This window comes from Camelus bactrianus, chromosome 9 (genome assembly GCF_048773025.1).
Source record: "Camelus bactrianus isolate YW-2024 breed Bactrian camel chromosome 9, ASM4877302v1, whole genome shotgun sequence".
In the NCBI taxonomy this organism is placed as follows: domain Eukaryota; kingdom Metazoa; phylum Chordata; class Mammalia; order Artiodactyla; family Camelidae; genus Camelus; species Camelus bactrianus.
In genome coordinates this window covers 27413396-27432335 of record NC_133547.1, presented here as the reverse complement: position 1 = coordinate 27432335, position 18940 = coordinate 27413396, and the positions used below count along the sequence as shown (strand labels likewise).

Here is an 18940-nt window from a genome sequence, read left to right as displayed (position 1 = left end):
CGTTCTGCCTCCTAATCATCTCTCAGATCCATCCTCTTATATTTATCTTCACGGTTATCTCCTTAGTTTGGGCCTCTTTCTTTTCCCCTTAAATAATCCAATGACCCCCTTACAGGTCCTCCTTCCTCCAGTCTCTTCTCTTTCTATTTTTCCATACTATATGGCTATAGTAATCTTAATAAAATGGCCCTATAATGTGTTTGCCTTTGATTTAATATATTTAAAGTATTCAGTATGTTTGCCTGAATGGCTTTCCCACAGTCCTTGGCATGGCTTACAGAGTTCATGTTTTGGCTTGCCTGTACTTGTCCAGCTTTATCCAGTAAAATCCAATGGACTAGTCTCGGTGTGCACCTTAATTGACATTTCAAACAGCATTTGGGACTGTTAACTGCTACTACTTACCTAAAAACAAACAAATGTATTTATTTTTCTGTGCCTTGTAGAAAACATGGAAAATATGTGAGTAAAAGATAAAAATAATAATCACCACTTACCATAACCACCATTAACACTTATTCCCCTCAAGTCTCTTTTTTCATGTACTTATATAAGTATAGAATGTTTTATTTATAAATATTTTTCTTATAACTACCTTCTCTTGACATTAAACAGGTTTTTTGAAAACAATTTTAATCATTGTGTGATGTATTATATAGATTTACCACAATTTATTTAGCCTTTCTCCTACTGTTGACATTTAGCTAGTTTTCAGTTATATATCTAGCTCTCTGATAAACATTTTTGTGGACAAATCTTTGTCTTAGATTCTTCTTTTAACATTTTTTATTGATTTATAATAATTTTACAATGTTGTGTCAAATTCCAGTGTAGAGCTCAATTTTTCAATTATACATGAACATATATATATATATATATATATTCATTGTCACATTTTCTCCTCTGTGAGCTATCATAAGATCTTGTATATATTTTCCTGTGCTGTACAGTATAATCTTGTTTATCTGTTCTACATTTTGAAATCCCAGTCTATCCCTTCCCACCCCCTGCCCCCTTGGCAACCACAAGTTTGTATTCTATGTCTATGAGTCTGTTTGTTTTGTATTTATGTTTTGTTTGTTTTGCTTGTTTGTTTGTGTTTTTGTTTAGATTCCACATATGAGCGATCTCATACAGTATTTTTCTTTCACTTTCTGGCTTACGTCACTTAGAATGACGTTCTCCAGGAGCATCCATGTGGCTGCAAATGGCATTATGTTGTTGGTTTTTATGGCTGAATAGTATTCCATTGTATAAATATACCACATCTTCTTTATCCAATCATCCATTGATGGACATTTAGGCTGTTTCCATGTCTTGGCTGTTGTAAATAGTGCTGCTATGAACATTGCGGTGCAGGTGTCTTTTTGAAGTAGGGTCCCTTCTTGATATATGCCCAGGAGCGGGATTCCTGGGTCATATGTTAAGTCTATTCCTAGTCTTTGGAGGACTCTCCATACTGTTTTCCACAGTGGCTGCACCAAACTGCATTCCTACCAGCAGTGTAGGAGGGTTCCCTTTTCTCCACAGCCTCTCCAGCATTTGTCATTTGTGGATTTTTGAATGATGGCCATTCTGACTGGTGTGAGGTGATACTTCATTGTAGTTTTGATTTGCATTTCTCTGGTAATTAGTGATATAGAGCATTTTATCATGTGTCTATTGATCATTTGTATGTCTTCCTTGGAGAATTGCTTGTTTAGGTCTTTTGCCCATTTTTGGATTGGGTTGTTTGTTTTTTTCTTATTAAGTCGTATGAGCTGCTTGTATGTTCTGGAGATCAAGCCTTTGTCAGTTTCATTTACAAAAATTTTCTCCCATTCCGTTGGTTGTCTTTTTGTTTTACTTATGGTTTCCTTTGCTGTGCAGAAGCTTGTAAGTATCATTAGGTCTCTTCTTATTTCTTAATGGTAGATCCCAAGAGGGGAAAGGACTAGGTTAAGGATATGAAATCATAAACATTCTTGTTGTAGACTGCCTCATTGCTTCCTGGAAAGGTAACTTACACTCCTGCAGCAACATATGAGGATCCCAAACTTATCATTCTCTTGCTAACATTGAATTTTTTACAAACCTTTTAAAATCCTTGCCAATTTGATAGGTTAAAGTAGAATCTCAGCCTTGATGTTGTCCTTCTCTGATTAGTGGTGATTATACGTTCCACCACTCTCTCCTCTTATCTTTGGTCTCCTGGTTCTCTTACTTCTGACTATTCTTTTTCAGTCTTCTTTCCCAGGATTTTCTTCTTCTGACTATTTCACGGTATTTTGTCCCCAACCTCTTGAATGTCCCACAGGCATCTCAAACTCAGTATGTCCTAAATTAAACTCATCCTCACTTCTGAGCTTGCTTCAGTTTTTGGTTAATGACATCAGCAACCACCCAGGCACCATACTCATCCTTGAAAGTGAGCATCAGATGTTATCTGGTTACTCCAACAGATGGTATAAAAGGGCTTTAGACTGTCCCCATCATCTTCATCAGTACTCCACAAACTCAAGTCAAAATAAAATTAAGGCTTTTTTTAGAATGGATGGAGTTTTTGAGTCTTCGGTTAAACTATGTATAAAAGCATCTTTTAAGAACATTTCTAATTTTATTGACCTATAACATACAATCTAAGGAAAAGTAAAGTACTTTCTATACAAGTATATCTTCAAGTTGAGTCCCCTGGCCTTCACTTCCAAACTAGACGCAGCCACTAAGCCCCTTCTTTATAGAAGTTCTGAAGCAGGCACTGAATGTAACTTGCTCTAAGAAGCTGTCTCTAGTTGTCTATCCTGGATGAGCTTTTCATAGCTTTTCCCTCTGAGCTCTTACAACTTTGACCATATACAGTTATTAACGTACCAAATAATAGTATAGTGTGTTATTTCTCTTTAAGTTTCTTCCACCAGGGTGGCTAATGCAGAGTAAGGATGCTACATCAATCTCCTCTGGTGTAAAATAAAGGTAAGACATAGTTCATAGAACTGTTGTGAGAATTCAATTTGTTAATGCATATTTAAAGCACTTAGCACAGTGTCTAACATTTAATAAGTGCTAAATAAATGTTAGCAATTACTTTTCAATACATGTTTATTGAATGATAAAGAACTAGCCAAGAGTCCACAGCAAACAGACTGGTAGATGTACTGTTCACAAAAAGCCGTGATAAGAAAACACAGGTCCTGAAATTACCTAAGAGATCATACTTACGCACAATGCCTTCCCTATTATCTATTTGCAGATGTGACATGAAGTTGAATACCTTTTTTTTTTTACTTTTGCATATTTTTATTTTAACTTTTGTTTTTTTAAAACTTTTTATTGGAGTGTAGTTGATTTACAATGTTAGTTTCCAGTGTACAGCAAAGTGATTCAGTTATATATATACATATATATATTTTTTTCTTCTCAGTTTTTTTCTACTGCATGCTATTATAGGAGATTGAGTATAGTTCCCTGTGCTACACAGTAGGTCCTCTTTGTTTATCTAGTTTATATATAGTAATAACACTTGAAATAATTGCATATTTAGAGAAAAAGAAAACAATGTCTTGGGAATCTGCTATTCATGACTGTCTGACGTTACTTCTTTATACTACAAACTATGAATGAATCTGTTCTCAGTTTTTATGATAAAAATCAAATGAAGTGTGTAACGTGGTAGGAATGGCATCACACTGAAATTAAGGAACACTGATTACTGTGGGATTTGGGGCAGGTTTTAAATTCCTCAGGGCTTCGGATCCTCCCTGGGGATCTGAAGGAATTAGACTAACCTCTAAATTCCCATCCAGCTTTAAGATACAGATTCTTAGAATACTGGTTTTTAACCTTTTTCTTATTTGGTTTCCTCCCTCACTAGAAAACTGAACTCTTTTTGGGCGGGGGCAGGAATCAGACCTTTTTTATTTTCACACCTCAGTGCCTAGAATGAATGTTTCTTGACTGAATGAACGAGTGGCCCCTGCAGAGTGTCTAGTTAAAAAGACATAGTGAGATTTGCAGATACTACTATATATAAAATAGCTAAACAAGTTCATACTGTACAGCACAGGGAACTATATTCAATATCTTAACTTACAGTGAAAAAGAATATGAAAACGAATATATGTATGTTCCTATACGACTGAATCACTGTGCTGTACACCAGAAACAGACACAACATTGTAAACTGACTATACTTCAATAAAAAACATACAAACAAAAAAAGGCATAGCAAATTTATGGTATAACAGGTTAGAAGCTAATGTTAACATAGTTACATTACTATGTAAGAATAGCAAACAATTGTCCACTAATATAATCGTTGATAGTATAGTTAGATTCTGTTGTTGATCATTTGTTGAAAACTTTATTAATTTAGAAAAGGAATTCTAAACCAAAAGGTTTCCTTACTTCTGATGTATTTTAGAGAAATTATGAATTACTTACAAAGCTTTGAGAGACACCAGTTCTACTAAATCCCACCTAAGGCAGCGTCCACCTTTAGTAGGCATCCAAGTGTTCACTTCCCAGTAGCAGTCTGTAAAAAACGTTTATCTTTGCCTTTCTACCAGGATTACAGACTGAAAGATAATCTACCAGGGAAATAAGGAACTAGAGCATATAGACAAATGGAAAAAGCAAACCTGTGTGTGTGCACACGCACGCACATAATTTAACTCAATAACTGAACTGGCCCGTGTACCCATTTTCAAGTTAATATTTAGTGCATGCTTATTGCAGGTGCAGTTCCAAAATATCTCTAGCATGAGATGGAAAGTGACTGAGTGATTAGCTAACTACAGAGGAGTTTATGTAACTCAAATGAGCGTTTTCCCACTTCTTTTGAACAAGAGCAGATGCCTCTCTCCAGGTACATCCCCAAAGGTTACTGGAGACTCCATTTCTCCTGCTTCAGTAAAGCTGTCAGTGCAATCTGAGATGCATTTACGTGACACTTTCCTGGACATTAAGATTTTTTTCTAATATTAAGCTATCAGCCTCAACCATACAAACCTGAGTTTGAATGTTACTCCCAGATTAACTCTACGTAAATAAATTGACACAAGCACAGGAAGTTTTATTGTTAAATTACTGTTACCATATGCAGAGCAAAAAGTAAAGAGACTGTTTTACTTGTGCATTCACATTTTAAATTTTTGACTGGTAAACAAGTTAAACAGATGATCAGTTAGGAAGGAAAAACTGAAGCAAAAGTTTCCTTACAAGTCTTCTAATTTCTCTAATGATTATAGAAAACATGCTCAAAATTTTTAGAAAAACACTTTTTTTCTACATTTAATATCATATTAATAAACTATGTTTACTTCAATAAATTGGAAAGACTCCCTCAATATTAAGGATAGTCTATCTCTGGCTAATGTAATTATCATTTGAATATAAGCATCAAAAAATAAAGGCGTGGTAGAGTTTAACATTTTCCAAAGTGTTAATATGCTTAATGCTGAGTTTCCAGTTCCAGAATTGTCCATTCCCCTCGGGGGGAGCACTCTTCAGAGGAAAAACTAGCCATGGTGGCGCTTGCTGAGGACTCATCAAATGGAGACGTTAATTCGCTCCATCTGTTCAAAGTGTCAACATACGCTTTACCCTGAGGTTTTGAGCTGTCTCGTGATAAAAGTAGTGTCTGACTGATTAGATACTGTGCTAAATTTAAGTCTTCAGGAACAGAATTTATAATATTTAAGTTTGAATCTTGTTCAGAGAGCAGTTGCTTTAATAGTGTCCAATCTTGCTTTGCAAAGTGTTGCTCATCTTCAAAATCCACGTCTGTAATGTGTGTTTCTGATTCCATTTTCTGCTCAAATGCTTCTGTTACATCCATCTCATATATTGGAGACAGGGTTTTTGAAGGCCGATGGTCATACATGTAGATTTGTGCCAGTGTGTCACAATCATCTACGTCTCCTGAAATAATTCATAATACTACACAATGTAAAAATTGCACATGTTGGTACCCCTCAGAGTTTTGTAGAACACAATATAACAGATATAGTCCAAAAAAACACAGAATGGGGAAAATAACATTTATACAAAATTGATAAGATTTTTGAGGCATTTCTTTTTTTATATTTAAAAAAACTCAAAGGTAATGTTTAGCAGCAAAGTCAACATAGGCAACTAACAGTAATTCTCCATAATTTTCTTTGAAAATTTGTGATACAGAAAACAAATTATTTAAACATAAACAGAATGCACACATATATCTAATAAACTACCACAGAAACTTAAAGAGAAAAAAGACATGGTTATTCAATGGTGACTTTTAAGGTAAGTTGGCTTCAAAAGGGGAATAAATACCTTTTCTCTAAAGGCTTACGTGTACATTGCACATGCAAAGGAGGATGCAAACAAGGACAAACAAACAAGTACAGCTTTAAAGAGCTCCCTACTCTTGTGATTTTGCTGAAAAGGGACTTACTGATCAGTATTCTTCTTAGTTCTAATATACAATAGCTACTCAGTCAGCCACTATTGCATATTTTAAATGTGGGTCATTAATTCAAATTACTATCATAAAGACAAACAAACAAAACAATTAGACAGGAACCCATCTGTACATATGAAATAAGCCTGGGCTTTTTTCATATATTATCATTGCTTCTAAATATAATCTCTTTTAGGAAATTTATCTTTTTACTTGAAAATTTTAGAATAGAATTATAGTGATCCTGAAAGTCTTAATCTCTGTACAGTGTATATAAATCGTAATAATTGATCTAGCTAAAATAGTTCAGTGCTTTTAGTTACCTATTGCACAGCCCTCTTAGATATATATTGGCATAGTCCATCAGTCATGTGCAGTGTATAATAAAATTTCTAATAGCCAAGAATTCTTATGTTAAATCAGACATAAATAACTAAATAATAGCAATCTAAGTTTTTCTCTTTATTCTTTCATGTTAAAATATCTTAGTAGGCTAGCTCTAACAGACAACCAAAATTTTTACTATATATTAAGTTTCCACTAAGTGAGCAATAAAGAGTAGCTATCTAATTTTCATTTTGTTAAGAAATTTCAGTTTTCATTTAAAATTTGAATCCGTTGCTTAAGTAATTATTCTATCTAACTAAAATACACCATTCAGGGCCACATACCACTGTAAAATTCTATAAATTCATTTTCTTACGGATTTCGCATTTCTATTTCTGTACATTACCTGCAGATAAAGCGACATTAGCTTTTTCGGTAGCTGCAGAATGGCTCTCTTTCACTTGACCTTCCTGAGGCAGAACTTGACTCCGACAGGAGTCTAAATGTTTTGTAGAGTTGTTCTTTGGTATGTCAGAATTGGGTTCTCTTTGATGAAGTTCCAGATGACGTGGTCTTTCTTGAGATTTTACGTCACTCTCTGAAAGTCTGCTGCATGGCTGAAAGTCATTATCCACATGGCTACCACTGTTTACTTTTTTATATTTTGGAGGAAGCCGTCTGCCTCCTTTGGACAGGACATTTGTTGTGCTCTTTTTCTCTGTGGCTGAAGCACTCTGCATATCTTTTCTTGAAGAGTCAGTGCTACTAAGACCCACGGGAGAGCTTTTGCTTTTATATACACTATTGCTTGTATCTTGTGAACATTCTAAGATACTACCTTCACTTGCTTGTGAGAGCCTGGAATAGCAGGTCCTTCCGTGATGTTCATGAGAATCGCTCTCAAAAACATCGGAAGGTGACATGCACTCCGCAGAAGGCCGGCGGGGAGCAGGGGCCTCCCCTTCGTCAGATCCCAGTTCTTCACATTCGTCCACGGAAAGTAAAACCGACCTTTTAAAGGTTTTAGTTGCACGAAACTCGTGACTGTCATTTTCAGTTGCGTCTTCAAAAGCTAAATTAATTATTCCCTGAAACTGCTGAGGCACTGGGTTAGATGTAGACAAAGTTTCTGCAACATTTTCAGCTTCAGACCTTTCGTCTTCTGTTTCATCTGCTGAGGAAGAAACCTGATCTGCCTCCTGAACAAACTGGACGCTGCCTCGTGGAATGGTTTCTTTGACCCTAGGATGAACTACTGTAGATCGAGACCAAATTTCCGGCTTTTTCCTAGGAATCTCATCCTCGCTTGTCGAATTAACTTGGAAAAGATCATTACTACTTTGCTTTTTCATTTTCACTTCAATTCTTAAGTTACTATCATATATTTTTAATTCTTCAGGAGTACTGGTGTCACTGCTACTTCTTCCCAGGAAGTCGTGGCACAGCACCGTGCCACATTTAGAAATACCTCTGTCATTTGACCCGTCATCATCCTGAGACCCTCCTGCATCATAGTCTTCAGATCTGGGCTTTATGTCATCAGAGGATGTTGTAGCACTGCCAGTGTCAGATTCAGGACTCTCCCTCTGATGCAGAACACTGGCACTCAAATTCCAGTGACTCATGAATGGAGCTTCTGGAGTTCCATGGTTCTCTGGAGTTCCCAGTGTTTCCATATCTTTCGGAGAATTTTTCCCTGGTGTTTGTCCCAAAAAACACCTGGAGGAAGTACTTGAGTCCACAGTAGCATGTTTGCCTTCAGTCATGTCAGAGTCATCAGACAGCTGACTAGGAGTTGTCTGTTCTTCTGCATGAATTTCAGATTTTCTGTCATCTTGATCAGAATTTAAGGTACCATTTGTCTTTTCGGGAACACAAGGTAAAATACTTTCCCCACATTTAATGTTCAGTTTTTTGTCTGTATCTTTTCTCCCTACTTGTTTCTCCCTATCTGATACTGAATGAATTTGCTCTACATTTGTTGAGTCTAAGTCATAAACTGGATTAGAGTTCAAAGAGTTTTCATCTGGTTTTGAAATCATGGATTTTAGGGCAGTGGTGCTATGTAATTTTGGATCTACAGTATCACTCTCATCAGAATGACAGTGCATTTTAGCTGTGTTGCAATGATCTGTTTCTTTGTGACCAGAAAAATTTGTTTCACATTTATCTGAAGGATTCTGTTTTGATTCCAGTTCATGTTTCATTGATTTATCCTGATTTGAAATATTTTGGCGTTCTAACACCAACTTCTCTTTTTCTTGCTTATTTAGCGGCTTTTGTGGGTCAGGTCTGCATGACGGAAACGCTTCCGTGCCACTGATGTCGGCTGCGGGATTCATTGCAGGTTCGTGAGGCTCCTGTTCTGGAACAGTGCCTGTGCTGTTGTCACCACACACATCACGAGGCACACTTCTGTGGACAACAGATGGTTCACTTTTTAAAGGTTTTTGAGAAGAAGGCTGAGTCTTCAATATAACCTGTCCAGGGAGTGTTTTCTGTTTTGAATCTTTATTATTCGAAGTTTCACCTTTCTTAGATTGATTTAGGTTTTTAGGCATTGCTACTATTTTTGCATTCATTTTAGGCACAGCTGTTTGTCCTTGCTTGACAATTTTTCTCTTAGGTGTTTGTTTATCTGTAGTTGTACTGTGGTCCAATTTTGTCACATTTTCATCAGATTGCCTTGAAGAGACTGAAGATTTTACTGAATGTGGTGATCCTCCTTGGGATCCTAAGAAAAGAAAATTCAAAGATACAATATACCTTCTAGTTTGTGAGTAAAGTTGAGTATTTGTTTTTAAATTCCTTTAGAAGAAATAAAATAGATAAAACAATGAAATGGTAACATATCTATGATCAAATGGACAATTACAAATCAGGAGTCAGTGACATGATAAAATAAAAAAAATACATTTTTATTACAAACATAGAGGAACTATTCCAAAGTCTTAGTAATAGTATTAAAATACGATGTGTCTTCCTCAAGCAAAGAGCTTTGACCTTATGCCAGAACTGGATTTGCATAAATACATGGGGGTGGAAAAATCTGATTTTCTTATACCAGAGAAGAAGTAAGGGTCCTTCCCTTTGAAGTTTGGGGGGTGTGGGGGGTGGAATAGTCTGTGTGCCACACAGCTGAAAAGGAGATTAAAGAGAAACTTAAAAATGTTGAAATTATTATAATTTTTTTCCTCAAACAGTAACAAAACTATTTCTCATAACCAGATCATTATTATTGTAGCTCATTAGGGTTAACCACTTAGATATGCAGTCAAAACTAACTGGAAAGAAAGAGGATTAATTTTGAGAATCCATTTGTTTATAATGGTTAAATTGCTAGAGATGATATTTTGAGCGTTTAAATCTGTCAATTACCAAGTCTTTTTAAATGTTTAACTTTTTAGCTGTTACTAAAACATGAATAATTTTTCTCTGGCTTATTTTAAAATTTACTTTCAGTATTAATTCATTATCTAACTCAAAATTGTTTTTAGGATTTTACAAGCTTCTCTTACCTATGTGAACGCTTAATATATAAAACACATTGCTTTTTGAAGTCAGTTATTATGTTAGCAAATTGTGCAGTCTGATCAGCACGCTCTTCTTTCTCAGAGCCTGGAAACACAAGAGGCACTGCGTGGAGTCCCGAGAGAACTCTTCCTCCCTGCACTTCACAGCTCTCAAGACTATACCACTACTTGTTAAAGAGCTCTTCTGTGCTGGTTTGCAGATGGAATTCTTAGTTATCAGTGAAACTTGGAAGAAACACAGGCATAATATCTAAAAAGGCCAGAAACACAGATAACCTAGTGGCTCCCTTAATTATTTTTTCACAGAAGATAATAAAAACTAAACTCACACCCCGAAATACCAAAATGCTTGTCTGAAAAGTGAAAGAATAAAATCTCATCTCTATAGTATGAAATGAATGTAAAATGTGTGAAACCATATTGTATTTTGCTTATTTTCTGCTAAAATTCCCAATCAGAGTTCTCCTTATTCAGTTTAAACAAGGAAGCAACTCCTAGGACTGTTTCAGCTTTACCTTGAGTTTTGGCAAGATTGGGCGGGGCGTTCTTTGTCCTTGGCTGAGCAGCAGCACACCCACTGCCATTTCCTCTCTTCTTTAGAAGTGCCTGTGGCACTGGGTCACTGCATCCTTTGCTGGTGACCTTCTTTAACACACTAAGAAAAATTATTTGCATTTAGTATTACATTGAGATTTCAAACCATGAATTTTTAAAAGACCCATACACGAAATACATTTTTTCTCAAAGAAGTAAAAAAAAAAAATCTTTTCTGAAAATAGAAAAACCATATGTTCATAAGTGTTTAAGTTTATAAAACTGTAGATCAACTAAGATAAGCAATGCATAATCAAGTGCCACGAGTATAAATTCTGTCATTTTGCATCAATCATTGTGCACAACAAATAACAAATTTTAAATACGATAAAGTGAAATTTTCTAACAAAGGAAAGATATTTTTTAAATATGTAGCTAGAAGTTAGTATACAGTTAACCTCCAGAGAAAGCTACTGTCCAGGTAAAGCAATGAATGAAGATTTACCTGTTACTTATATTGGTTTCTTGTTCATGAACGCTCTTTCTATTGGAAGTTCCATTGGTAACTTTTGAAACAGGTTGAGATTTTACTGCTGTAAATTAAGAAAAGTGAGTCATGAGATAGAACACTAAATATGTAACAATTATGTATAAATCCACTGGTCAGAGACTATACAATATTAAATGTTAATGTGGGACAAACTTTTTTCTCAGTTTGCATGAATGTACGTAAATAAATACTTTTTGGCATTTGAAACTAAGTCAAAGTCCAAACACAGGGTTTTTTTTCTAGGAACTTAAACTGTTCTTAAAAAGCTCCTCAAAAGCTATTAAAAATTAGCATGGTAAAACCCACCTGCAGCGGAGGTTCTGCTACTTTCTCCACTGCTTTGTGCTGTCTGTGCTGGAGCTTCGCAGAAGGGAAGTCTGTGGCCAGAAGGCTTCTCTTCTATTGATCCGTTTGCTTTTGGTTCATCCAGACAGTCCATGGAAGTTGGTAATTCCATACTTGAATTTGCAGATCTGCCAGAGGGTCCCGCAGGCCCGAGGCTCGGAGCACCTTTGCCTGTCGCTTTCTTCAGAGGCTTTGCTTTGGCTGGCACGCTGGTGTTTCCGGCAGCTGCCTTGGGTCTGGCACCTGTGATCGGCCCTTCCTGATTTCTCACTCCTGTTCCATTGACTGGTTTCTTCTGTCCGTTTGCTGCTGCTGTTGCGAGTCTTTCTACAGCTTGTCTGGGTGACATGTTGGCTGACTTTGCATTATCACCATTTTCTGTTTGGGGCTTTATTGTAGCTTTGGGCTTTCCAGCAGCACTTTTCCCCACAGTTTTTAATTCTTTTGTGCTCTTAGGTGCTATTTTTGTACCATCTTTTTCCTTTAAATTATCATGTTTTGAAGTTTTGCTTATAGAATTTCTGTTAGTACTTGATGAATGTCCAGATGCTCCTAATCCGTCAGATTTCATCTTCTGATTAGTAGAGGGATAACTGAGATACCCTTTCTCGTTAGGTTTGTTCTTTACAACGCCAGAGTCAGAAACTTGTCTCCTTTGCTACAAAGAAAAAATACTTTGTGACGTGACTGAAGTCTTTGACATGTAATGCTCTATGTTTCAATAGCCCGTTTGTCAAAGAGGAAAGAGCAGCAAAGTTCACACTATGATTTAGGGCCACGTAAACCTTAACTGTCTTTGAGCATTTGAATGTGTCTTTGATCACATTACCGTAATCAAATCTGAAATACAGCATAAAAAGTTAACAGGAAATTCTACTTTAAAAGACACACTCTTTCACTTTATGAAGTTACGGCAGAGATGATACTTAATGTTGTCAGGATGCCTCGGGCGAATGATAACAATATCCAACAGTTTTTGAGGGCCCACTCCCAGATTCTGTGCTAAAACCCTTTTCATAGGTCATCTTACTTAATCCTCACAACAGTTCTATGAGATAGCTCCTTAGCTATCTCCATTTCACAAACAAGAAACTGGGGATTACAGCAAGTATGTAAAGTACCCAAAGTCACATGCTGATAAGGGATGGAACAAGGACTTGAGTTCAAAATACACTTCTTTAAGCAGGTGGTCATCTATATGGTGTACTCTGAGGGACATTAGATTTTCACCAAAAATTCTCTCTTCAATACTACCCCAAAAGCCAAAAGTTTTATCACTAAAGATTTAATCCTCTGTGTAGATATGGGGTGGGGGAAGCCCCTAGGAAACAACACATTACATCTGAAAAGTTCGGTTTTTGAAAGGAAAAAAAAAAAAGACAGTAATACCATATTGCCTGTCTGGAGGAAGAAAAAGGGGTCTTAAAAATAGGTGAAATAGGTAAAAAGGGGAAAGAGAAGAGCACTGAAGACAATGCACCTACTTTATTTTTTTGGTTAGAACGAAACTTGTGTGGAAAGGAATAACAAAATTTTAAAAACTGGTAGGAATTACAGAATAAAATTTTAAGATGATATTGCCATCCTTTATGTAAACACTCCCCCCTCCCACTGGAAGCCTGTCTGGGATTGCTGAGGTCTGAGGCAGAGCATGTGCTGTCTCATCCTGTATCCCTTAGCACTGCGCCCGTCACACACTGGGCGCTCACAAAATGTGATGGTTGTTAAACCGGAGAATAAGCTGATACCTCTAAATGTAGAAAGCTTCTAATTATGAAAATTTGTCTAAGGTAAAAGTAACACATATATGTAAGTATGTGCGAGTGTGTATTCACACACATACACATATACATGAATAGTAAACAACCTGGTTAAGTTTGGGGAAGAGCAAGGCAGAGCAACAAAGGAATCATTAGACGCTTGTCATGGCTCCGCCTCTTGGGCCGTCTAAGAAGTCATCGTTAACACCCCTGGGCCTCAGATTATGCGTGTCTGGATGGCGGAGACTGGTCCTGCTCAGTGCAGTGCTCTGGGATTCTGGGTAATACTTAAAAAGTTCAAACAGGATTGGTCCCCATTTTTTGTTTTCTTGATCAAATCTTAGCTCAAAAAATAACATTTCTCTATTTTTAATACCTACAACCAGGAAGACTCCTGATGTCAGACCTCTTCTCGCCCTTAAAGCTAATCCTACTTAATTTGCTCTATCCTTGAATCTACTTTTCAAAATTAAAGTGTGGTCGGTTTACAGTGTTGTGTTAATGAATCTATCTGTTTTAAAAAATCACGATGAGGGTGAGATCTGTGTCACGTGGTTAACTGTACTCCTTTAGAAAGTTCACATCAACATAGTATAAGACGGTGAGCATTCAGTGTGTATGCCTTTTCAGGCAACCTGTGACTTACATCTACAAAGTTTACACATGTTTCTCATATGCAAATGGCCAGGGGAATGGTCACCACATGCTACTGACAAAAAATGAAGAAAAAAGAATAACCTTTAAATCCTTCCTCTTAGACTCCATTTCAGGTCTAGTATTATTCCTTTTTGTTGTTGTTGTTTTAATTTTTTACTATAGAAAAATTTAAACATGATCAGAAAAAGACAGAACAGTATAATGAGTCCCCAGCTTGAACCACCACCAGCTCTCGGCTCTTCTGTTGCATATGTAAGTGCCGCCATCTTATTTTGAAGCAAATCCCAGACATCATGTAATTTTATTCTAATTTTGGTACCAGCACTCTTCTTAACCGTTTTTCTCTATCTTATCTCATTAACTTTCTCATCTCTTTTTGGAAAACACATTTATTCATCCCATTCTTATTGAGGCACTTACTATATACCAGATAATTGCACATAAATTATTTCACTCAATTTTCACAATAATATGGTGAGGTTTTTTAAAACTTTCTTTTTATTTTCTGCTTCTTAATTGATTTTTATGGGGGTGGTAATTAGGTTTCTTATTTATTTAGTTTATGTATTTATTATGGAGGCGCTGGGCATTGAACACAGGACCTTATGCACGCTAAGCATGTGCTCTACCACTGAGCTACACCCTCCCCACCTGACCTGTCTAGGTTTTATTACTGTTTTACAGATAAGCAAACTAAGACTCACAGATGACACATAATAAATGTGAAGTCAAGACCTGAACTCTTCTGATTTTATGTCCACCATCCATTTCAGGACACCACTGCCTTTCGGAGGGGAACACATTAGCCTCTTTTCTTCCCGGTGTGGTTAACAGTGTAAACCCTCAGAACACCTGAAAGTCAGGAACTAAGGACGGGAGATGAGATTTTGTTCTCTTTCACTGTAAGGCAAGGAAGGAGGAGAATCCTGGTTGATAGCAGTCAGTCAGCAGAACCGGGGAAAGGCAGGCAGGTGGGCTAATTCCTAGGGGCCTTAAAACACACACACAGGATAAGAGGGAACAGAGGACGTAGGAAAAAATGTCCTAAGATGCCATTTCCTAGAGGATGTTGTGTAGAACTGTGTAATATGCTTAAACGGGATCGAGAGCAAGTCCAGTGGTGTTCCATGGTTATAAAATTTTGAGGAAATTCTGGGGCAAATGAAATTCAAAAGTCCTTTCCTGTCGTGTTCTGCCGAGCTCCAGGTGCTGATGTGTGTCGTTGCTCTCTGAGAGGAGCTGTGGTGTGTGGCAGTTCTCAAACTCAGTTGACACTAGGTGTTCATAGATGGAACGTATGATGGAACATGTGGTCCAGCTATGATGGAGCTGGAAAATACTGTGCCACACACTTAGGGCAGTAATCCTAGGAAGTCTACTAGCAAAAACCTCCAGCATCCTACAGCTTCTCACCAAAGACATTTGGAGCTTGACCTCTGCCTCAAGCTGTAAGATCTCCTGGTTGCGGCTTGGAGTTGTGTGAGTTCTGACCTACTGGCTGATAAGGAAGAAAGGTTCCCTATTCCACTCTTGCAAGGGCAATATATTCTTTGCATTCCAAATGAACTCTCAGTGTATGTCTCCATATCATTGTAATGCATGTCTAGGTTAGTATAACTTCTTACTTCAAATATATTTGATTAAGTGACCATCTGTAAGTTAGCTAGGTTGGAACTCTAACCATCATTAGTAACATTTTGAGGGAATAAAAATGTGTTTCATGTTGTTATGAATATACCAAGTAACTTATGTGTGTGTGTGTGCATGTGTATAATAAAAAACAAATAACATAAAATTTACCATCTTAACTATTTTTAAATGGGCAGTATGGTCATGTTAACTGTATGTGCCTTGTTGTGCAACACATCTCTGGAACTTTTTCATCTTTCAAAACTGAAACTGTATATACCCTTTAAACAACTATTCCCCTCTTTCTTGTCCCAGCCCCTGGCAGCCACCATTCTACTTTGTTTTTTAGAGTTCAACCATTTTAGATATCTCATATAAATGCACCAAGTAACCTGTAAAGTGAACACAACTGTACTCTTGGTATTAATTGTCTTTTTCACGCCAAGAATATATTATGTGAATTAAAATCTTAGTATAGAGAAAACTGGGACAACTGAAATCTTTTGTAAGAAGTAGGTTAATTAGAAAAATGGACATGGAATTACACCTAGAATTCTAGACACTTTCTGAACTGGAATAGTTCCAATATGCTAGTTGCCAAAAAGGTTTTCAAGGAAATAAAAAAGATAGATGATACTTCACTTCCCATGCCAGCTGGGTATCAAAAATGCATATAAAAATGCATATCAAAAATGCATATCAAAATGCATATCAAAAAATGCATATCATTTTAAACCTTATGAAATGTTCACTTGATTAAAAAAGGCTCAAAATTATTTCCATCAAGAAACAGCTTTAATTAATGAAAGAAAAGTTTAAAAATTATTCTGAAATATAAAATTATAAAATTTAAATTATTTGTTCTCTTTTTTCATCTGGACCTATAAAAGTATAAAAGTTTACCTGAGAGCTGCTGAATACAGGCTTTTTGCCAAGTCTTCGATCATCACCTTTGTCAAATGCAGCTGTAGAAAAAAAAAAGAGCAGTTTATTTTTATAGGAAGCATTGTTATCACCACAGACATGAGGGAAAATAGTAATTAGCAGAAAAAGGTTGTATCTTGATGGAAGTAATTTTTTAAATGCTGAAACCAATCTAGTACACATAAGTAATTCCCTGTTATATTATATAATTGTTCTCAAAGAACCTCATTTTGAATCTTACCTTCTTGTCCCTATGGATTGTATGTTATTAAAATTAATAAATGAGAAACCTCTAGTCTCACAGAGAAGATTTATACATTTACAAAAACCCAGAATTTTCTCAAGCTGTGAAATTTTAGAGATAACTGGTTTCTTTTAGCTAGTTTTCCAGATTTCAAAAATATTACAGATTGTGGCAAATGTAATATTTTATAAACTACTAAATATGAGAAAATATTTATCCTAAAAATGTAAAAATACTCAGGTAAAAAATTTCTGTTTCTGCAGGTATGTTATGAGGAAGGAGTAAAGAGAAAAAAATAAGGTTTTGTTGAAAATAAGAGATAGTCCTTAAACCTCTATCATTCTTCTTAGACTTACATAAAAAATTCACTTTATAGATTAAGTTTACATGAGAATTATTGGGGAACTCATATTTATGTTCAAATATAAATTTAAATGACGTCAGGAAAATATATAGGAATAACAGTATGAGAGCTATAAATATAGTTTAGATAATATATTTCTTCCTTTTGAAGGTTATGTGGCTTTAAAATGTATTTTGAAGAAACAGATATATATATATAACTTCCAAAATTTATTTTATTTTTATTAAAACAGCTGATGAAAAAATACATTAAATTTTCTGTAACTCTATGATGCATCTTCCACTATCTCTATTCTATAGAAACTGCTATAAGACAAAGCAGAATCCTAGAAATAGCATTACAAGGACTGGTTTGTACTTAGCAAATGACTTTGCACAAAAATACACAGGAGGAAATTCTCCCACAGGTCAGTTACTCAAACTAGAACATAAGAAATGTTATAACAAAGACAACCTACACTCCTTTATCGGGGTTTTCCCAAAGCAGTAATTATGCATAAGTCAGGACTCATTATAATTCAACATATTTAAGATTAAAAAATTATTTTTACACTGATATAATCCATTAAAAATTATTTTTGACAATTAATTGGATTACTAGTCACATTTTGTTTTGGATATGTATGTGTATATATGTATTCATATGTACATTAAATTAGCACTTTGAAGAATTAAAGATGGTGAATATTGTTTGCTGCCCAATCTAACTATGAAATCCTCTTAAAAATGGAGAAAAAATAAAGTTTAATCCCAATCAGAAGAGAGCTGAATAAAACCTACTCATGGAATGCTAATCTAGTTTCTTCACCCTGTATAGATTTTATAGTATAGATGAACTGTCATCTACAAATCAGTACAGAAATAGCCACAAGGAAAAAAATTCCAATTTCTAAAAACCATCTCATGATTCTTCTTGTTTCATGGATTTTGTTGTTTTATTATTTTGTTGGTACTTTTTTGAAAAGTGTTCTTGAGATCACATCTAGCTACAGTATCGTGTTATGCTCCTAATGCAAGACAGAGCAAATCATATTCTGACTAAACCATTAATGAATTTAACATATCTATATACTATCAAGAATATATTATATCACATATGGCTTCCATTTTTATAGTACAAAAGTGCTTGCTTCATAATGCTTGCTTCATATAGTCTCTTAAAATGTTTTTAAAAGTATACTTGCTGAATCTGTCAATATTTTTCCTAAGGTCCAAAACAGTCATGAAGCCATTTTCATTTCCACACCCTCAATTTTTTATCTTAATATTTTAGAAACAAATACACAGTCTGAGCACTGAGCAATATACATCTTTTGTTTAATACTATTATTTAAAATGGTACCTATTAAATGTCAGAGACCACTGTGCAGCTCCTGAGGGACACTCCGCAGTAGCACACAGCATATCACTGAACCAATCAATTGTGAAATAAAGCATCTAATCTAGGCAAAACCACAAGGAAGGGTATCTTATGCAAAAGGTGGAAAAGCTTTATGAAAAAATATACTTAAAAAGGGAGAGAAAGTATGCTTGGTAATCTGTTTTATATGGGTTACATTTTCCTACACTTCTAATCTCTCTACAAGAATGCTTTTAAGCAGATTTGGCTAGAACATTGTTGCTAATATAAAGTAGAATTGCATATATATATATTAA

The 18940-nt window shown here is 35.6% G+C and overlaps 1 protein-coding gene across 6 annotated transcripts in view; it reads right to left on the bottom strand.

Annotated features, from left to right (window-relative positions):
• Window positions 1-5025: 5025 nt before the first annotated feature.
• Window positions 5026-18940, bottom strand: part of BTBD8 (BTB domain containing 8) — a 73218-nt gene continuing 59303 nt past the window's right edge. For all 6 annotated transcript variants that reach the window (XM_074369943.1, XM_074369944.1, XM_045513176.2 and 3 more), the window contains 6 exons: window positions 16657-16718; window positions 11669-12365; window positions 11318-11405; window positions 10794-10933; window positions 7152-9479; window positions 5026-5898 (listed from right to left, as the gene is read on the bottom strand). In XM_074369943.1, coding sequence (XP_074226044.1) covers window positions 5429-5898; window positions 7152-9479; window positions 10794-10933; window positions 11318-11405; window positions 11669-12365; window positions 16657-16718 — 3785 coding nt within the window. In that variant the 3' untranslated portion in view covers window positions 5026-5428. The remainder of the gene's footprint in view (window positions 5899-7151; window positions 9480-10793; window positions 10934-11317; window positions 11406-11668; window positions 12366-16656; window positions 16719-18940) is intronic.